Below are 20,672 nucleotides of genomic sequence, written 5' to 3'. Positions count from 1 at the left end.
TCATTGCGAAGGTTTCCTTTACCATCTTCATGTATAAATTGGTCCATTGTTAAAAAAAAATTATTTTCGAAAAATGAACGAGATTATTTCCTGCGAGTAATCAACTTTAAAATCTTTTTGTGAACTATTTTTTAATTTTTTTGTGAACGATTTTTTATTTTTTTTTTAATGCATTTTTTTTTCTTTTGTGAACGAAATTTTTATTTTTTTATGAACGAATAATTTCCGGAAATAGTGTATTACATGCAGAAATAAGTTTTAAATTACTCATTAATACATAACAGAGAAACTAAAGCATAGTAATAATACATTACATACTAATATTACTTACATGTTAGGTTCTATGGTATATGTAATGTATGTCTGTACAAATAAAAGTACATATACATTATATACAAATAGATATGACAAAAGACTGAGTTAGTCTTGCATTATTAGAAGAACTATGTCTTTTTTTTTTTTTAGCTTATAATGATGATCTATCAATGTATATTCCTTCTTATTTATTTCACTCCTCCTTTGTATCTTTACCTCCTCATTTATATTTTTGTTTGCCATTCATTTTTTTTAAAAACCCTTTTCTTTATCTACAATATTATACATTAAGAATTATATTGCCCTCACCTACATTTATTAGAATTTCTTGAAATTATTTTTAGAAATATATGTTTAGAGACATTTTTTTTTCTTTTCGGTAGTACATGTGGCAATAAAGGTCTTAAAGATAGAATTATCCAAATCTGTGCAATTTTTGTTCCTGTTTTTTTCTTTTTCTTTTTTTTTTTTCTTTTCTTTTCTTTTTTTGTTCCCCTTATTTTATCCAAAGTGGTAACTTGTTGGATACATGTTCATATACTTTTAATACTTATTGTTCGGATATATTGAATTTTAATTATGTAAATTTGTTTAAGCATATAGAATATATCTATAATAAACTACATGAAAATGATTAATATATACCGTTTGTTTCGGTAATAGTTTTCTATTTTTTTTTTTTTTTGGGGGGGGGAGAAATACATATAAAATAAGGCTTTGCTGGTATCACCACCAGGATTGGATATTAGGCCAAATATGGATATAAGTTGTATATAAATAACTAATTTTTTTTTCCTTGATCATTCAAGTATGTGCTTGGTTGGTTGTACAGCTGTCACCTTATTGAATAATATTTCCCCTTATATTTTGTTGTTATACTATCAAGCTACGTTTATAACAAATATATATATTTTTATACAAACATATAATTTTCTTGTTTCCCCTTATTTATTTATTTTTTCTCTCCTATCAATATAAAAGAAACATTGCAAGTGTCTTTTTTGGATTTTCTCCTTTTTTTTTCGTATACTATTTTCCATCTTGATTTTTGTTAGTAGACAAAACAAAACAAGAAAAAAAAATGAAATATATCTCTATTACTACTACTATTTTTACTACTCTTTTCTCAGTTATTCAGGCACAAAGCTCGACTGTAAATATATTAACAGCTACCGTCAATACTAATAATAATAATGTACCAACTGTCAGTAGTACTTTTTCAACTCCTGGTAAATTAACAGAAACTTATCCTGCTAGTGGTTCAATACCAACTGCTAAACCTGAATGGTTGGAATTAATCAAGAATCAGAATATTACGAATGCACCTGTATTGAAAAGTAACGGTGATGATGGTAATGAAAAAAAAAAAAACTTTTCATATTTTAGATGATTATCATTTCTCATTTAAAAGTTTATAAATATATATTCTTCATAGGCCCTAGCACAGATGGTGTTGATAACTACTGTAATTGGTCTAAAAGTGGATGCTTAGGGGATAGTATCAGCGATTGTCCTAAAGGCATATGGGGTCTTACTTATGATGATGGACCCTCTGATGTATCCCCTATTTTATATGATTTCCTCAAAACAACAAACCAAAAAGCAACTCTTTTCATGATTGGTGCTAACGTTGTTAAATATCCCGAAATTGTAAAACGTGCCTTTGATGAAGGTCATGAACTTGCCATCCATACCTGGTCTCATAATTTTATGACTACACTAACTAATGAGCAAATTGTTGCTGAACTTAAATGGACAGAGCTGGCTATTAAAGAGGTTACCGGCTTTTCTCCTCGATTTTTTAGACCAGTATGTATAAATGTATATACATATATGTATACAGATAGATTTTCTAACTTGATCTTGTTTTTTTGTTTTGTTTTGCTTTTTTAAAATGTAGCCTTATGGTGATATCGATAATCGTGTTAGAGATATTGCTACTGCTCTTGGGTTTAAGTGTAAGCTAATTGATATCTGTTACACATTGATATACTAATTTTTCTTTTTAAACTAGCTGTCATTTGGGATCATGACACAAATGACTGGATGGTAAATAGATAAATATAAATTTCCCCTCCCCCTCGGGCATGGATCTGATAATATTAAATAATAAATTTAAAATATAGCTTGGTGAGAATGCTCCTGGTTTTAAAGCCGAATGGATCGATGGTAATTTTACTGAATGGATTGCTGAAGCTGCCACTGCTACAACAGGTGGTTTATCTTTGGAGCATGATATTCAAAAAGTAACAGTTGATGCTGCCATTAAGAATTTACCAGGACTTCAAGTATGTTGTATAATACTAGATTTAGCCTTTATATATATATGGTACTTATTGTTTCTTTTAGAAAGCTTATAAGGTAGTTACCGTTGGCGAATGTGCTGGTCTCTCCTCCTATAAGGAAGGAAATGTTACTAAACCAGTTAATACTACAACATCAGCTATATCTTCTTCCACTATGGCTTCATCTACTTTATCTATCTCTACTACATCTTCTGCTACTCATACTGAGCAAAAACAGAAACCTTCTGAACTTAGTAGTGCTGCTAATCATATACTTGTCCATACATCTTTATCTGCTTTTCTTGTATCGATTGTCGCATTCGGTCTTACTTTCTGTTTGATCTAAAAGATACACATATACATGCGGGCGTATGATTTTCTTTTCTATGTAAAAAAAAAAAAAAAAAAAAAAAAAAAAAAAAAAAAAAAAAAAAGCAGAAAAAAAATATATATAACAATGATATAGTAACAACCATTGTAAAGCATAATTTTAATCTCTCTCCTCCCTTTTTATTATTATTATTATTATAAATTATAGATATAATATTTCTTTATATAAATGAAAGAATAAGGTGAATAATGAAAAAATATACCTTTAAGAGATATGGGGAAAAAAATAACAATCTATGCATTACAAGCTATATCATCTATGTATATCTTTTTTTTTCTAAAAGTCTAAGAATACAATTCATAGCTTTAGGTTTATACATATATATATATGTATATAGTTAAATATTAAATAACATGCTCAGTATGTCATATCTTAAATATATTGAGCTGACTTGATAAAAGCAACTAAAACCATTCTTCCTTTTTACAAAAAAGAAAAGAAAAAAAATGAATCAAAAAGAGAAGTATATAAAGGTTAAATGGTTTTAATTAGGAATAATCTATTTGAAACAGTAATTAATAGCCAGAGAATAGGAATTGGAATGAGGGAGAAAGAAAAAGGAAGAGAACTCATGATGAGATAAATAGATTAATTCATATAATTATGTACTATTAACATATTAGAAGACAATTTACTACATGTAGTGATATATACATATATATATGTATGTATATGCATATGTATATACTCTGAGACGTTTGTAAACAGCTATACATAAGGAGGCAATAAATGATATGCCTTATTTTATGAGAACATAGTAGGGATAGCTCTGATGCAATTAAGGCTTTCTATCAGGTGACTAACCAGAACCACAGTATATAGATCTATTGCATCTCAAACTTGATATAGGAGACCAAAAAAAAAAAAAAAAAAAAAAAAAAAAAAAAAAAAAACGTATTGGCTGCATAACCTTATACAAGTAATGATTTAATAATATAAAACGTCACTTTAGCTACTAAGTGGACATACCTATTTAGTTAAGATTGATATCTATATACAGTGAACTCATTCAGTAATATAAAGCAAAATCTAAGTTACAATGAATAATTTATACTCAATTTGAATGTGGTCTTACATAAAGAGAAAAGGCTCTGTTTCTTTCTCATATTTAACTAAATGATCTACAATGTGAGAATATATCTATCTCCTATAAGCACAGTACCTTTTATAATTATCAATTCTCTCTTCTAATGTCTTGCTTGCCTTTCCTTTATCTTGTCTATATTGCTCTCCTAATTGTTTACAATAAAAAAAAAACACGGTTAACTCTAAACTATTGATCATACGTTTTTTTTTCACTCAATCATAATTATAGAACGAATCCCCAGGCTTTCCTTGGTCAGTACTGAATGTATACATTGGCGTATTTGGTTAGCTGGCTGTCTAGTGGAGGAATTAAATTTAGATTTTATCTTATTTAGCTACTTACTCATCCTCTAAAGTTCTTGATATAGACCGCAAATTATTGTCTATTTAAAGCCTTATCAAATCGATGAACAATAGACTTTCAACCTGACTCTTTCTGTTAATTCCTTAGATAACCAGTAATTGGCTTTTAATACACTTAAAAAGAAAAAAATCTGTTACAAACACTGCCTTATCTTCTAAAGCATTGACTTATCCAATACCTTTATTGATCCCTATCCTTGCCCATTTCTTTTGTTTCATTTTTTATGTTTATAAATGCTTTATAATAGTAGTTAAAATTTATATGCATGCGCACATGACAGAAATTACAGAAGGGATAACCTGTCAAAATCAGGAAAGGCAATTATTTATCTAAAACTTTAATATGGATAAACAAAATAATTTGAAGTAATAAACAGATACTCTTTTTTTATTTTTTTATTTATTTTATTTTATTTTCATCGTTATAAGATTGCAAATCAAATGTTTAGTTATTAAAGTGTATCGTACTCGACTATTCTGAATTCTTCTTTCTATAAAACTCAAAGGATGAGACAGTAACACTATATTATGTTAAAGAGGTTCAAATCTAGTAGCAGCGATGTCATACATTGATTTCAAAAAAAAAAAAAAAAAAAAAGGAAGGAAGGAAGGAAGAAAAAGACGAAAAAGAGGAATTATATGGGCACTAGTAGAAGAAGAAGAAGAAGATACATCATCACGTTACGGTTAAATATTTAATCATTTTAGCATTTTTTATCTGCTGCATAAATTTCCAATGTTTTTTTTATTTAGAAAGCTCGGGGGAGGGGGGGGAGATTTAATTAATAAAAGCATCTTTTCTTTTATTTATTTTATTTATTTATTATTATTACGCAATATATTAAAGTATGGACAATTATCAACAAGATGAGTTACTCCCAAATCATATGCCAGTTGATATGGCATTTGTACCTGATTTAAAGCCCTATGAACACACACATGTTATTCACACAAATCATGAACAATCAGTAGATGAAAACAAGTTGGCTAAACATAGTCTTTCACCAGAGAAATTAGGTGTAGTTGGATATATAAAGGATGTTGCTGGATTTGTGAAAGATGTAGTACATGAACGACGGGAAAGGAAAACTACGATTGCTCGAAGAAATTCTACTTCCTCTATAAGTTCTACTACTGAAAGGCGTTCATCATCACCCTTTAATGAAGAAGATAAAGAAAGAGTACAAAGACGAAGATCCAGTTCTGTAGAACAGCAAACACCCTCATCTCCTTTGGCTGATGCAGTTACCAGTTTATTTCCAGGTGTAGTTCAAACAAATACAACTACTACTCATACAACAGGCTGCACTCATGCTGAAGAACTTCGTAATCAAATGATGCAGATGAATGAACAACACAGTCACAATAACAACAAGCTTTTATAAAGAAGAAATTATATATGAATACACATGTGTATATATAAAAAAATAAAATAAAATAAAATAAAATAAAAAGACAAGCTTATATTATATCTGTAAAGTATTTTATCTATTAAAAAAAAAAAAAAAAAAAAAAAAAAAAACCTCCCAATTTTTTTTCTCTTATTTTTTAATAATAATAACTAACTATTATTTTCTTTTTCGTCTACTATTGATTTCTTCTGTAATATCTTTAGCTGTTTCCGATATGAGCTGATGCTACATGTATTCATTTTAGTTCTGAGGCTAATATTTTTTTTTCTTTTTCTATTAAAGATTTCATACCAACGAATCATTACGTCGTGCACATAACTATAAATGAATAAAATTAATTATGTGTGCATAATCCAAATGTATATAAAAATGCAACATTTACCTTTACATCTTCCATAGAAATAACTGACCTTTTACTATGTCTGTAAAGCATTATTTAATATATTTATTAAACATGGAGGCATATATATATATATATTTTACCCTGCAAAAGCTTCTAGATCTATTGCCATGGTTTCTAATGATGAGATTAATAAACAAATTGTTGAAACAAATCTACATCAGTTTAGCATTTACGCATTTGATCAAAAACAACTTCTGCTAAAGATGTAACAAAATTCTCTGAAACTTCTTTTCCCAGTGCATGTGCTGCCCAAGAAAATAAAAAATAAATCATTCTTATTTTTTTTTTTTTTTTTAGATTCAGCGTTCTTCCCAGTTTATTATGATGATATACCTTCTTGCTTTGTAATCTTGTTCACTGAATTCCAAACAGCAAATAATAATTGCTAAAAAGAAGACATTATTAATCTCTCTCTCTCAACAGATTACTTTTATAACTGGGTTCTTTTTTTTCTCTCTCTCTCCATTTACTTTTTTCTGTTCCTGATTGTCTTCTTCCATAATATCTATTTTTTTATTTTATTTTATTTTTTTTTTTTTTTAAAAAAAAAAAGAGAGATAGAGAGAGAAGAAGAATAAAACAGAAAAATTTTTTCCGTGGCTTTTGATTTGTTGAATAAATAAAGTTGCATATAAATATGATTGTACGTGGGGTACCCGCCTGACCAATGAGAAAGTTGCTCTTATGATATATAATAGGGAGAGAGAGGTAGAAAATTAAATAAAAAAACACATATTTATGAACATACCTTTTTTTTACATACACATATATATATTTTAATTCTTTTTTTTTAAAAAAAAAAAAAAAACTAATTGAATATGCCAATACCTTCAATAGCTTCTTCATCTATTATTCATACAAATAATAATGGACTCAATGAAGATGGAAAATGGAATAACAAATCACCTTTTTTATTAACCTCAAAGGCATTACTAGAAAGCAACAAAAGTAATAATAGAAATGTCATGGAGACGGGTGTTAGTACTATTAGTCTACAAGATGAAGATAATGGTAATGATGGTCATGACAACGACATGGATGAGAATAACTTACAATTACTGGTAAAAACAAACCAAAAAAGAAAAATAGTACTACTCCATGCTAGACGTGAAGGTGATGATAAAACAGTAAATATATCTGAAGAGAGAATTCGTTCAATAAGTATAGGTGGTCTATATGCTGGCTCCATGTTTTATGGTACACAGAAATGTGGTAGTGCAAGTTATGAAGTGAATGTTGAATTACTGGTATAAAAAAAAATGATAAATTCGTTAGTTTATACACATTTGTAACTGATTTTTTTTTTTTTTTTTACATTATAGAATGTAGATATGAAAGAAAGTACATTATGTGGTTATTTGAATATTAAAGGGCTAACAAGTGAATTTCCAGAACTTACAGTAAAGTTGAAGGAATTTGGTGAATTTAATTTAAATAATGACTTATGTAATAATTTAGACATTTTTTCAAGCAGAGGTGATTGGTCCAAAATATTCTTTCCTGACTAGGAAATGGCAAGCAGATCAACAAAGTGATCTTTTACATTGGGTAATATTTTTTTTAAAGAAAAAGAAAAGAAAAAACTAGGATAGATCTTTAAAAGTGAATTTACACATATTATATGTATATGTATTAGAAAAAATTCTCTTCTTTTAAACCTTATATTGATACGTTCAGTCAAGATGATTTTGTATTTGATAGCAAAGAAGATGATGATTTTATTTATATGCGTTGGAAGGAAATATTCCTAGTTCCAAATCATCATGTTAGTTCTATTCATGGAGCAAGTTTCGATGGCTTTTATTATATATGTTATCAAAGATCAACAAACATCATTAAGGGTTACTACTTTTATCGTCATCATAAGGATTGGTTTCAAGAATTAAATTTAAATCACGTTTCTGACCATGGATTTGCGAATTTCGAATTTCGTTAAAAAGAAAAAAAAAATACCATTACATTACTATACTAGTATCTCCATCTTTTATATACATATATGTATATCTATATCTATATGTTGATAATTGATTTCTTTCTCTTTGTAAATAACTTTATGAAACACTGATATTTTACTACTTTTTTATTATTATTATTTATTCCAATTACATATAATAAATAGTTTTATTATTATTACTTATAAATGATTTGGAGAATATACAGGACAAGAATTAAATAGCAATAGGGAGTAATAGGAACTAAAGGAGATGTTTGTTGATTAAAGACAGTATAGTTATTCTTTGAAATAGACATCACCCAAGATAGCAAGGTCAAAGTGACCATAATCAAAACTAGCGTAACGGATAGATCCAGATTGAACATAGATAAGAGAATCGACGGGAACTTCAAAGGTGTTATGATTTGATTGTAAAGATGAAGAGGTTGAAGATTAGAAGTATCACAATCGATAGTAAACGTACCATCATCATTATCTTTTTGCACCATAAACAGAGGCAGTCTTAGTAGCAATGGAGTTAGTGAAGAGTAAGAGTGTAGTACCCGGTATCAAGAATACCATCAAAGGAACCTGCTACAATAAGTAGAAGCGTTGCCCAAAAGAGAGGGAAATAACGGTTACACCTTTCCCCTTCCCCAGTATCCCTGTCTGTGATCGATAGGTACTGTCTTTAAACTATACCCCCTATATTTAGTAGTATCATAGCCACCAAAGACATATTCTCCTCTACCTCTCTTTGTTGTACTTATCAAAGATGGAAGAGGAAATTAATGCTTGGCTGATTCAGACTATTGATGGGTGTCTTTAATACCAGGAACAAATGTAATGGAAATTAAAAACCAAGACCCAGAACATCATCCATAGGATCTCTGGCAGCGAAAGTGCTAGATTCACTGATGGCTGCTAAACTAATATTTTGATTCTTGATAACAAGGCCACCTAATTGAAACAGTATCTATACCTAAAATACCGCTAGCCCTAGAATGGTCAGCATACAAGATAGACCATGGACGATCATCAGTAATGTAAGTATTAGACTTACTAGAATTAAAATGTGTAAGATGGGTACAAGATGCACATAAAGTAGAAGCTATTATTATCAATAGTAATAATGGGGGGAAAAAAAAGAAGAGAGAGTGTGTGTGTATGTGTGTGTAGGATGGATGGTTTTTTTACATTACATTATCAACTCATTTACCGAACCACAAATCAAAGGAACCAGTATCAAAAAAAAAAAAAAAGCAACTTCAAGACTTTGGCCAGGGCGGGGGTACCAATTTGAATAGTACCATAGTACTCAATATCATAAGAATAATCAATAACAGGTACTATGCCAACAATGGCATCCGCTGTAGACTTTATCATGGTTTTAATGACTGTAGTCTTCAGCGGTTGTATATGATGCCGGCTATACATGGCCATAGCTTTGGCAACCGACCGCTAAAGTATTGGGCTGATATTTACTATTCTTTTTTAAAGTGATTGATCATATTCTTCTACTAAGAGCTGCATGAACTGTCAGAACTATGATAAACAGAGTAATACAAGAAGATAGCAGAGTAATTCTCATACAAAAAAAAAAACGAATATGCACAATTTTTTTCTTTTCCCTTTAAAAGAGAATAAAAAAAGATATGCAAGACTATTCTTAATGTCTATCATGATCTGGCTTTCTTCTTTTTTCTTTTATTTCGATTCTCTTTTAAGTCTAGTCTAAAATAGATAGGTATTTATTTTATTGCTTATTCATTACTACAATAAATAGTCAAGAGAAGAAAAGGGAGAGTTTATGATATATAACACAACAAAATGATGCAAAGTTTATCTAGATAATTTGAATTCTGAAATGCTTTTGTAATCTGTTTTGGTTCATTCCAACCTTTGTTGTATATTCATGTTTTGTACGAAGATCTTTAAAGGCCTCTGTTGGACGCATACCATGTCTACCGCCATCTGTAATTAATAATGGGTTATTTGATGATTTACGCATAGATTCATAAATAGGGGATTCAGAATATTGACCAATTAGTTTGTTAATTAAGATAGAATCTCGAGTCTAAAAAAATAGATGTATATGTATATCCTTATGGTTAAACTATCATTTCCAAAGATAAAAATCTTTTTTTTTATATATACCTCTTCAGGCTTTAATCTTTGATCATAGTAACGCTTCATATATCGATGTCCTACAATAGATCCATTAGGTAATACCAAAGATAATTCATCATCAGCTAAGGTTAAGGATGATGTGATATTTTCTAATTCTGCATCAATATCAACATCTTCACCTTCTAATTGAGGATAAGATGATGAGAAATCATAAAAATCAACTAATTCTGCTGCATCATCATCATCGTCATATGCAATTTTACAATGTCCTTTATCGTTCTATAAAAAATATATATATACAAGTTAAAAATAAAAATTATAAATATGAATATAGATTTTTTTTTCTTTTTTACCATGTGCTTTCTAACAGCATCCACTGATCGCATACCTCTTCCTTTACCATTACAGAAAATACAAACGTTACCGACAGTAATCTTTTCACCCAAGTATCGGATTAAACCTTTCAAGTCAACAAGGTACTCAATATCAGGAATGAAAAAACTATGAGTGATTGTCATGTGTTGCATATTATCTTCAAAGTTATCTGATTTATGTGTACAAAAGAGACAATCTGTTTCTTCAAGACGAGGTGCAGACTTGATCTTTTCATCAATAATGGCATTTATTTCTTCTTCAGTAGTTGCATCTGTAATTCTCAAATCCAAGGGACTGTCCTTTACAGTCGTTGTCTTTCCCTTGCTAGCTGTTTCAGTTTTTTTACTGGTTTCTTTAGCAGCTTGTTTTGCAACAACTTCTTTATGTTTTTTGGACTGAATGTGATTATCATATTGATTAGTCGATCCAAACGATTTACGGCATGCACTACAAAAATTTTTATTTTCGACAGGTTTCTTTACTTCAGTAGTAGTAGTAGTAGTTCGAGCTTTATATACATATATATATAAGAGAGAGAAAGAGTAAGAATGAGTATTTCAAAGTAAATATGATGATTATGGATATCATTTACTTCCTTTTTTTTTTTTTACCTTCTGATTTGGACTTGAATTGATCTAAAGTGACAGGAGGAAGATTAACTACTTTTCTTTTTAAATTATATCTATGCCAGTCAGATCTATAATGATTTCTTTGCCCCTCAGCTGATTGAAAAGCTACTTGACAAGCAAGACAGGTATAAAGTCCAGAAGAAGGAGTCACTTGTTCTTGATCAGACATTTTGTTATTGGATGATTTAGTTTTTAATTGTATTTTTTAAAAAAAAAAAAAAAAAAAAAAAAAAAAAAAAAAAAAAAAGAAAAGAAAAAATCATAAAAAAAAAGAGCCACCGAACGTTTAACAGTCACAATGCTAGGTCATGATGAATTGACTACGATTCAAGAACATTGATGATCATAGTGGTGTTGTAAAAGGAAAAAAAAACTTTTTTTCTATTTGTATATCTATCTTGAAAGTATGAATGCATTTACTTGAATTGTTTATTAATGTAGTCATGATAAAGAATATACGGTGTGAAGAGGGGCATAAAAGTGAAGAAAAATGTGAAATTGACCAATTTCATTTCTCGTATATTATTCTACATAACGCCAAGATGTTATACTTATGATGCATCACAACGAATTAGCCTATGCATCATTGATTAGTAATGTGCCAGTTACTATTGACTATTGATGATCTGTCTCCACCCACAATACAACTGTAGCAACAGTAATGCTAAATAATTTAATTTCCGATGTCTGGTTTTTTTATTTATTTATTTATTTATTATTATTTTGTTTTCGTTACAGCAGGGCTATCAATTCTTACTTAAACTTGGAGATTACAAAATGTCAGCACCTGTTAAGTTTGATTATCTCATTTCAAGGTAATAACCTTTATTTCATATTATTTTTTTTTTAATTTTTTGAAAATTGTATAGATTCTTAAGGGTTTCATACATTTTATATATAGATCGGGTGATGTTATATTTTCTTTTACAGTCGGTACATTAGCTTATTTTTTGAATGAAAGAGATAATCCACGAGCACAAAATGGAAAAACTTTAAAAGACTTGGTCTTACGAGCAAGACAAAAAAAGATTGACGAAAGAGAAGCTAGACGACAACAGCAACAACTGTAAAATATTGGTTTTATTTATAAAAAATTGGCTTTTATGCAACATGATTGGATAGTCACCATGATAAAGGAAATCAACACGTTGATTATATTAAAAATAAACACTATTCGAGTTATATACCGTAGTAATAGTAAGAAAGGCTTTATGCTGGGTAGCAGTTGAGAGAATAGGATTGTTGGTCAACCAATAGCGTTTGTTTTTGTTTTTCATTTATAATGAAATAGTTATGTTTATTATATACAAGGCTTTATATATACAGATATATTTATATAGATATATGCATACGTATATATATGACTGGATTACATAATAATCAAGTAGTTCTCCTTTTAGTACCTTGTGGTGATCTATTGTTCCCCAAAAATAAGTCAGAAGTCAAGTTAGCGACTTTCATCATATGTGCGTGTTCCATATGATATTTAAGACCGTTTAAATTTTTATATCCTTTTCTGCAACTGCTTACAAAACAAATAAAAGGCTTCCCTAAAAGATCATTACTATCAGAGGATTGACAATGACCATGTATACGATGATATTTGAGCCCATTTGCATTCTTGTAAGCCTTGTCACAATTTTCAATATGACAACGATAAGGTCTATCAGTCGTATCTAAATTTACAAAAGAAGGATAATATATGGCTATGAATATCATTTTCTTTTCTTACCTTCAAAGACAGATAATTCACTTAGAGGTGAATTTGATTGTTGACTTAGTGTTGAATTGTCGGCAAGTAAGGACATACTTATGTCGTCATCATCACTAACATTATTATTATTTAATTTTAGACTAGAGGATGGACTATGAACGATATCAGCCAAAGAATTTAACGTTGTCGTTAGCTCGTTTTTTAGATCTAACGAACTATTATGCTTATTCGTATTTTCCAACATATTTAAACCAGCAATCGTTGAGCGTTGTTTAAGTGGTAAAGGTAATAATGAAGAAAAGGAGGTATTTAAAAGACCTTGATGGATAGGCACTACTGCCTCTTTACCTTCTTCAACTATCTCAGTAGTATTTGTATTGTTATTTCGTGGAAGGTGATGGCCTTCATAATGTTCAAGCAATTCGTGTAAATTATCCAGACATAAACCACAACAAAGAAAGTCCTTGCAAAAATCTTTTTCTAATTTTTGTTGATGATCAAAGCTATCTATTCTTGAGAAAGGACTTGGGGGCCTTATTCTAATTATAATCATCCATGTATATTATACAAGATAGGATAAGATACACATTGAATAAACGAGTAGTATGTTTTTTTTTTTTTAGTTGACCCCCTTTATTCAATTTTATCAACTTACAGTTCACTATTTTGTGTGTTATTTAAAACGGGTGACGAAAATGACCAATCTCTAACTGACATTTTCTTTTTTTGCATTATATTAAATGTAAAAAAAAAAATAATATATTTGTATATAAAATAAAAAATAGTTCAAGTTCGTAGTCCTTTCTTTATAAATCTCCAGAATTGAGTTATGGCATGGGCTTTATTAGAACTAATTAAAACAGAAACCTCTTTTTTTTTTATGTCAAAAACAAAAACAAAATTATGCGAAACATGTTCAATTATTGAAGAGATAATAAATTTGACGATTCCAAATTAAGAACTAGTTCCAATTGACAACATTACAAAAAATAATAATAAAACAACAGATATATATTAGAAAATAAAAAAAAAATAAGTTCAAATTGATTAATAAGGCCTTTTACAATAAAGAATATCTATCTATCTATCTTTTTTTTTTTTTGTTTTTTTTTTCTTTCTTTTGTGACAGAATCAGGTTGCTGCTGAAAGAAGGAAATTTCCAGTTGATTCCAAAACATGATTAAAACTATTTCTTATTGGTCTAATTGGCTTACACATAAGTTTGCTTTAACCAAAAAGGTATTATCATCTGTGACTGTTGCATCTCTATTTCAAAAGTAAAAAAAAAAAAAAAAAAAAAAAAGGAAATCTAAAAAAAAAAAAAAAAAAAAAAAAAAAAAAGAGCGATTTTGGATGTCAAATTTATTTTTCAGGCCCCCTCCCATCTATTCAAAATAAAAAAAATAAAATAAAACTCATTTTCTTTTTCTTTTTCTTTTCTTTTCTTTGCTTTTCTTTCTTTCTTTTTTTACATAATAGAATATGAATAGACTTTTCACAAAGGCACTTCAAACAACCACTCGTACTCGCAGTACTACTGGCATTCTTAGCCGTCTTTATTCTACTCATAAAGAAATTAAATTTGGCGTTGAAGGTCGTGCTGCTCTTTTAAAGGGTGTTGATGTTCTTGCCAAAGCTGTTGCCGTTACCCTCGGTCCTAAGGGTCGCAACGTTCTTATTGAGCAACCTTATGGTTCTCCCAAGATTACTAAGGATGGTGTTACTGTTGCCAAGTCTATTGTTTTGGAAGATAAATTTGAAAATTTAGGTGCTAGGTAATACTTTATAGATATGAATGGGATGGTTGACGAAGAGAGAGAGGGAGAGAGAGAGAGGGAGGGAGGGAGAGAGAGAAAGGGGAAAGGCAAAATACACACACAAATGAATACATTCCTATTAACATAGTTATCTATACTTTTTTGTTTTGTTTTCTAAAGACTTGTTCAAGACGTTGCTAGTAAGACAAATGAACTTGCAGGTGATGGTACAACTACTGCTACTGTTTTGGCTCGTTCCATTTTTACTGAAGGTGTCAAGAATGTTGCAGCTGGTTGTAATCCATTAGATCTTCGTCGTGGTGCTCAACTTGCTGTTGATCATGTTCTTGACTTTTTGAAGACACATAGCAAAGTGATTACTACTTCTGCTGAAATTGCCCAGGTATAAAATAGGATGGATCTATATTTATTCATTGTTGATAAAAAAAAAACTTATATCTTCTTATGCATTTATAGGTTGCTACCATCTCTGCTAATGGTGATAAACATGTTGGTAATATGATTGCACAAGCTATGGAACGTGTTGGTAAGGAAGGTGTCATCACGGTCAAGGCAGGAAAGACAATCGATGATGAATTGGAAGTGACAGAAGGTATGCGTTTTGACCGTGGTTTCATTTCACCTTATTTCATCACAGATACCAAGACACAAAAAGTTGAATTTGAAAAGCCCTTGATTTTGTTATCAGAGAAAAAGATTTCTATGCTTCATGATATCTTACCCGCCCTTGAAGCCGCAGCTACTCAACGACGACCCCTCTTGATTGTAGCAGAAGATTTAGATGGTGAAGCCCTTGCAGCCTGTATCTTGAACAAGTTACGTGGACAAATCCAAGTAGCTGCCGTGAAGGCACCAGGCTTTGGTGATAATCGCAAGTCCATCTTGGGAGATCTCGCGGTGTTGACTGAATCTACAGTGTTCTCAGATGAATTAGATAGTAAATTAGATAAGGCTACGCCAGATCTCTTTGGTACGACCGGATCCGTCACGATCACAAAAGAAGATACGGTGATTTTGAATGGAGCAGGAACAAAGGATGCAATCGCACAACGATGTGAACAAATCCGTGGAGCTATTGAAGACCCTAGTACATCTGATTATGAAAGAGAGAAACTTCAAGAACGACTTGCTAAACTCTCTGGAGGTGTAGCGGTGATTCGTGTGGGTGGAGCATCTGAAGTAGAGGTAGGAGAAAAGAAGGATCGATTTGATGATGCACTTTGTGCTACACGTGCCGCTGTTGAAGAAGGTATTGTCCCCGGTGGTGGTGTTGCGCTCTTGAAGGCGGCCAATTCACTTGATAACTTGAAGGCAGCTAACTTTGATCAACAATTGGGTATTAACATCATTCGTCAAGCCATTCAACGACCTTGTAGAACGATTGTTGATAATGCAGGTGGTGAAGGATCTGTTGTAGCGGGTAAGATCTTGGAAGACAAATCAGGTAACATCAACTGGGGTTATGATGCCTCTACAAATGAATATGTTGATATGATTGAACGTGGTATCATTGATCCTACCAAGGTTGTTCGTACTGCTCTTGTTGATGCTGCCGGTGTAGCTTCTCTTTTGACCACAACTGAATGTATGATTGTTGATGCTCCCAAGAAGGAATCCGCCATGCCTCCTATGGGTGGTATGGGTGGCATGGGTGGCATGATGTAATAATAATAAGAGAAAGAAAGAATGAGAAAGAAAGACGGACAAGCAAAGCTGTAATAATTTCTTTACTTTGTATCATCATATAAATATATAAATATTTTTTTTTACCATTTTTTACAATAAATAAATAAAATAAAAAGCTTAATAAAAAGAATTAAAAAAAAAAAAATACAAATCAAACTTTATTGTTAAAGAGAATGGACAAGTGTAACAGCCTGTCATGTAATCTAAAATGTCTTTACTTTAATAAAGTTCACCTTTTTAGTCCTTTTAGTCCTTTGAATTCTTTTGTTACTGTCATTATTTATGCATAAATATTAATAAATTCCCTTACTAAAAAAAGCTTTTTTTCTTTATTAGGACTCAAATTATTATTCAGCCAGGAAAAAAAAAAAAAAAAAAAATACTGCTGCTTGTACAACAACAAAAAGATGAGTTATTTGTTAACACAAGGCAACAGCAATAAAAAAATAATATACATATAAAAAATAAATAAATGAATGTTTATCATAATTTATTTTTATATCTTATTGTTTCTATTCGTTAAAAAAAAATAGGAAATATATTATGCTATAAATATGAATATACATGTTTCACCAGTTTATCTTATCGTGAGATACTACAACAACAAGGCTGTATATTCATGTACAACAACAACAACATCGCAGTAGTAGTAGTAATATGTTCATTTCAATAAAGTTGTTGTACATAATAAAGTTGACAGCTATAAAAAAAAAAGGTAAACTATAACAATAGTAGAAAACTTTAAGTTAAAATAAATTCCTTCTTCATTTACACAATTGAAGCTTATTATTATCAACCAAAGATATGTAATTATATTTTCTATTTTTTTTTATATATACACATTTATTTGTATATGCATCATCGTTTTTTTTTTTCAAGCTCAGTGTTATATAAATATAATATACAGTATATATGCCGTTTGTGTGTGTTGTTGTGTATTGTGTGTGTATTGTGTGTGTTAGATCTCCCGCAACTAACCCCTGCGCCGAGTTTGAATTTGAAAGGAAAAGAGAGTCATTCTCATAAAGATTATTCCTTTTAATTATCATGCTATATTGTTGTTGTTTCAATACAATATAATTGATTTTTAGGGCATGGTGTATACATTAAAAATTATATTTCCTAATTTAACTTTAAAAAAAAAAGAAGGAAAGATAATAAAAGATAGTGAAGGAAAAATAGAAGAATTTTTAGTGTAAATGCGTCTATTTACGTATGTACAACCAAACATAATTTTTTTTTATTTTTTTTTTCCTTTATTTATTTTCTTTTTTATTTTCGTTCTTTTTTTTTTTTTTTTTTTTTTTTTTTTTTTTTTTTTTTTTTTTTTTTTTTTTCCTTTCAAGTATATATATTATTCTTGAAGTTTTTTTTTTTTTTTTTTTAAATAAATATTCGAACTTGTTCTTTTATTACTAGAAAATATTAAAGGTTTGATAACTTAAGAAAAAAATAATAGTTTAGATTGTTTTTTATTTATTTTTTTGGTAGCATAAAAAATAAATAAGGAGCTAATAATTGATAACAAGAAAATAAATAAAATAAAATAAAAAATGACAGAGACTTTCCATGGTTACATAGAAACTACACAAGATGTTTTACTTATTTTTGAAGGCTGTAGAAGAGGTTTAATTCCACGAGTTTGTAGAAGATTACAAGAAAAGGAAAGACGAATGATACGATCTGGCTCAGTCTTTGTATTTGACGAACGAGAATCAGGTAAATTTCTATCTTTTTTTTTTCCTTAAAAGACAAGGGTTTTCATATTATTATGCGTGTGTGTGTGTTAGTAGTAATAGTGAAAGCGGGGTTGATGTATGTATGTATATATATACATGTATGTTCCAAGTGTGTGTGTGTGTGAGTGCTTGTGTGAGTGGGGGAGTTAGAAGGAGAAAAAACAATAAAAAAAAATGGTAGTGGGGGGAGAGAGAGAGAGAGGAGAATGAGGAAAGGTAATAAAAAGAAATGAGTTATAGATAAGGGGAAAAGTTTCCATATTTATGACAGCAACATAATTTTCTTTTTTTAAAAAAAAAAAAAAAAAAAAAAAAAAAAAAAAAAAAAAATGCGAAACAAGCTGAATACTAATTTGTGAAAAAAAAAAATAAAAAAAAAAAGGAGTCAGGATAAGGAGTCAAGAAAGAAAGAAATAATGAATATTCTTTATTTTAGGTATTAAACGATGGACAGATGGACTTGTTTGGAGTCCTTCTCGTATTCTTGGTAATTTTTTAATTTATCGAGAACTTGATAAACGAGTTCCAGGAGATAAAAAATTATCTATTTCAAGTCATGATGCAAGACAAAGAAGTTATAGTGCAGATCAATCAGCAATGGGTGGTATATCAACTGATCGTAGTCGTGAACGTAGATTGGTCGGTAGTCTTTCCGATTCTTATCGTTTTCGAAAAGACGGTTTAATAAAGAAGACAATGTCTATCATCGTCAATGGCGTACCACAGCATTTAATTTCTTATTATCTTCCTAGTGATATTATTGCAAATAAGTTACGTACTCCTTCTTCTGTTCCAGAATTAGCAAGTCTTGAAATTTCTCCAGATTTACTCGTCAAACAAAACTTTAGAATACCTCCAATGGTTGAACCTTCTTTTGATCAAAATGAAACTACTTTGACAGCTGGTATATATTTATATACAATTAAAAAGTTGATATGTATTAATTAGATTTTGTTGATAATAGATGATAGACGTATTCATCCTCTTCGCAGTATGTCAATGAGTTCACTTCGTGCTCCTAATAATAGCTATCCTACTACTGCTTTAGGTCGACCTGATAGTTCTTCTCAACAATTTATTTATACAACACCTGCTTCATCCCTTGCTCAACGTCTCGATATAGAAGATACGAATAACCCCAACAAATATTCGAATAGTTTATCTGCTGCCTATTATAGCAGTCAAACTATACCTACTATGTATAATCAACATACGACAGCTAATAACAATCCTACTGGATTCCCTCCTTTACCTTCCCCTTCTAGTATGAGTTCATCGCCAAATACACCCATGTTATCACCTGTTCGACATTCATTCTCTCAGCAATCACGACACTATTCTCTGTCATCTAGTTCATCAGGTTCTATTCCCAGATATGGTCGTAATAGTTTTGATATGATGTCAAATCATACAATGACCGACAATAGAACTCCAACGACTTCTATTCATCCTCATATGATTCCCGAAGTTAACATTTATGGAAATGACGATCGCATAAAGACTGAGATAAACGATTCTACTACTACACAAGTCTTTTCTTCTAGTAGTCCAAATATAGGTCAACTTTTAAATCCAGTACATCCCTTAAACACAAGTATAATAAAACAAGATGCCAATGATACAGCAGCAACTAAAGCTATGACTACCATAACTGCACCTACTTCTGCTACTTCTGCTACTACTACTACTACTTCTTCTGCTTCTGCTTCTGCTACTAGTAGTAGTAGTAGTAGTGGTGGTGGTGGTCCTACTACCACTACCACTACAAACACAAATACAAATACAAATACTCCACATTTTTTTCAACCTATGGGAATGCCAACCCATCATCATTATCCTCATAGCGGTGCTAATACAACGACGAATAAGTTAAATAACGATCCTAATTTAATTCAACAACACCCTAATAATAACAATAATAATCATCATCATTTTTATGGCGGGAATTATTATTTTCAAAGACAACAGCAATTACAACAACAACAACAACAACAACAACAGCCTTTAACAAATACCCATTCTTCTTCTACTAGCACTATTGTTCCATTGTTTCGAAACGGAATGACTCTTCCACAATCATCATCGTCCATGTACGACGATACGCAGAACGGTCCGGAACTCGGAATGGAGCCACTCATGTTAAAATAATAAATATACTCCCACTTATTATGCAGACAAAAAGATGTAGTATATATGTCTATTTATGATGTATATACCACTACCACTACTACCACTACTACCACTATTACTATTACTATCACTACCACTATCACTACCACTATCACTACCACTATCACTACCACTATCACTACCACTATCACTATCACTATCACTATCACTATCACTATCACTATCACTATCACTATCACTATCACTAACCAATAACCACTACCACTACCACTACCACTACCACTACCACTACCACTACCACTA

At 30.3% G+C, this 20,672-nt stretch overlaps 10 protein-coding genes across 10 annotated transcripts; 6 read left to right on the top strand and 4 right to left on the bottom strand.

The window, feature by feature from the left end:
- Window positions 1-1,396: 1,396 nt before the first annotated feature.
- Window positions 1,397-2,946, top strand: BX663DRAFT_436679 (uncharacterized protein; the record flags this gene model as incomplete). The annotated part of the gene is made up of 6 exons (XM_051523198.1): window positions 1,397-1,667; window positions 1,751-2,124; window positions 2,216-2,273; window positions 2,330-2,364; window positions 2,442-2,603; window positions 2,665-2,946. 6 exons carry the CDS (start codon window positions 1,397-1,399, stop codon window positions 2,944-2,946), a joined length of 1,182 nt encoding a protein of 393 aa, XP_051381805.1.
- A 2,265-nt stretch (window positions 2,947-5,211) lies between these two features.
- On the top strand, window positions 5,212-5,898 carry BX663DRAFT_512519 (uncharacterized protein). Its single transcript, XM_051528018.1, has one exon. The coding sequence runs from the start codon at window positions 5,289-5,291 to the stop codon at window positions 5,823-5,825; it is 537 nt and encodes a 178-aa protein (XP_051381804.1). The 5' UTR covers window positions 5,212-5,288; the 3' UTR covers window positions 5,826-5,898.
- Window positions 5,899-5,961: 63 nt separating this feature from the next.
- BX663DRAFT_543754 (kinetochore component CENP-S-domain-containing protein) lies at window positions 5,962-6,804 on the bottom strand. The gene is made up of 7 exons (XM_051530857.1): window positions 6,726-6,804; window positions 6,589-6,640; window positions 6,429-6,500; window positions 6,336-6,369; window positions 6,235-6,274; window positions 6,144-6,170; window positions 5,962-6,077 (listed from the first exon to the last, which is right to left on the bottom strand). Exons 1-7 carry the CDS (start codon window positions 6,753-6,755, stop codon window positions 6,009-6,011), a joined length of 324 nt encoding a protein of 107 aa, XP_051381803.1. The 5' UTR covers window positions 6,756-6,804; the 3' UTR covers window positions 5,962-6,008.
- Window positions 6,805-7,034: 230 nt separating this feature from the next.
- BX663DRAFT_512514 (vacuolar import and degradation protein-domain-containing protein) lies at window positions 7,035-8,388 on the top strand. Its single transcript, XM_051528017.1, has 4 exons — window positions 7,035-7,502; window positions 7,578-7,655; window positions 7,714-7,803; window positions 7,892-8,388. Exons 1-4 carry the CDS (start codon window positions 7,074-7,076, stop codon window positions 8,189-8,191), a joined length of 897 nt encoding a protein of 298 aa, XP_051381802.1. The 5' UTR covers window positions 7,035-7,073; the 3' UTR covers window positions 8,192-8,388.
- A 97-nt stretch (window positions 8,389-8,485) lies between these two features.
- BX663DRAFT_561873 (uncharacterized protein) lies at window positions 8,486-9,803 on the bottom strand (the record flags this gene model as incomplete). Its single annotated transcript, XM_051531949.1, has 6 exons — window positions 9,484-9,803; window positions 9,252-9,299; window positions 9,050-9,148; window positions 8,940-8,953; window positions 8,695-8,782; window positions 8,486-8,595 (listed from the first exon to the last, which is right to left on the bottom strand). Exons 1-6 carry the CDS (start codon window positions 9,629-9,631, stop codon window positions 8,486-8,488), a joined length of 507 nt encoding a protein of 168 aa, XP_051381801.1. The 5' UTR covers window positions 9,632-9,803.
- BX663DRAFT_512511 (C2H2 type zinc-finger-domain-containing protein) lies at window positions 9,803-11,516 on the bottom strand. The gene is made up of 4 exons (XM_051528016.1): window positions 11,305-11,516; window positions 10,672-11,201; window positions 10,346-10,597; window positions 9,803-10,265 (listed from the first exon to the last, which is right to left on the bottom strand). Exons 1-4 carry the CDS (start codon window positions 11,489-11,491, stop codon window positions 10,035-10,037), a joined length of 1,200 nt encoding a protein of 399 aa, XP_051381800.1. The 5' UTR covers window positions 11,492-11,516; the 3' UTR covers window positions 9,803-10,034.
- A 583-nt stretch (window positions 11,517-12,099) lies between these two features.
- On the top strand, window positions 12,100-12,392 carry BX663DRAFT_552727 (uncharacterized protein; the record flags this gene model as incomplete). Its single annotated transcript, XM_051531392.1, has 2 exons — window positions 12,100-12,137; window positions 12,224-12,392. 2 exons carry the CDS (start codon window positions 12,100-12,102, stop codon window positions 12,390-12,392), a joined length of 207 nt encoding a protein of 68 aa, XP_051381799.1.
- A 45-nt stretch (window positions 12,393-12,437) lies between these two features.
- On the bottom strand, window positions 12,438-13,990 carry BX663DRAFT_89551 (uncharacterized protein). Its single transcript, XM_051532348.1, has 3 exons — window positions 13,692-13,990; window positions 13,055-13,569; window positions 12,438-12,998 (listed from the first exon to the last, which is right to left on the bottom strand). The coding sequence occupies exons 1-3, from the start codon at window positions 13,766-13,768 to the stop codon at window positions 12,703-12,705; spliced, it is 888 nt and encodes a 295-aa protein (XP_051381798.1). The 5' UTR covers window positions 13,769-13,990; the 3' UTR covers window positions 12,438-12,702.
- A 222-nt stretch (window positions 13,991-14,212) lies between these two features.
- BX663DRAFT_543749 (hsp60-like protein) lies at window positions 14,213-16,603 on the top strand (the record flags this gene model as incomplete). Its single annotated transcript, XM_051530856.1, has 4 exons — window positions 14,213-14,313; window positions 14,527-14,811; window positions 14,974-15,196; window positions 15,271-16,603. 4 exons carry the CDS (start codon window positions 14,213-14,215, stop codon window positions 16,477-16,479), a joined length of 1,818 nt encoding a protein of 605 aa, XP_051381797.1. The 3' UTR covers window positions 16,480-16,603.
- A 1,450-nt stretch (window positions 16,604-18,053) lies between these two features.
- Window positions 18,054-19,187, top strand: BX663DRAFT_436409 (Gti1/Pac2 family-domain-containing protein; the record flags this gene model as incomplete). Its single annotated transcript, XM_051523178.1, has 2 exons — window positions 18,054-18,219; window positions 18,676-19,187. 2 exons carry the CDS (start codon window positions 18,054-18,056, stop codon window positions 19,185-19,187), a joined length of 678 nt encoding a protein of 225 aa, XP_051381796.1.
- Window positions 19,188-20,672: the final 1,485 nt, after the last annotated feature.

This window comes from Cokeromyces recurvatus (assembly GCF_025118155.1).
Source record: "Cokeromyces recurvatus strain NRRL 2243 chromosome Unknown BX663scaffold_16, whole genome shotgun sequence".
In the NCBI taxonomy this organism is placed as follows: domain Eukaryota; kingdom Fungi; phylum Mucoromycota; class Mucoromycetes; order Mucorales; family Mucoraceae; genus Cokeromyces; species Cokeromyces recurvatus.
This window is presented reverse-complemented; position numbering and strand designations above follow the sequence as displayed.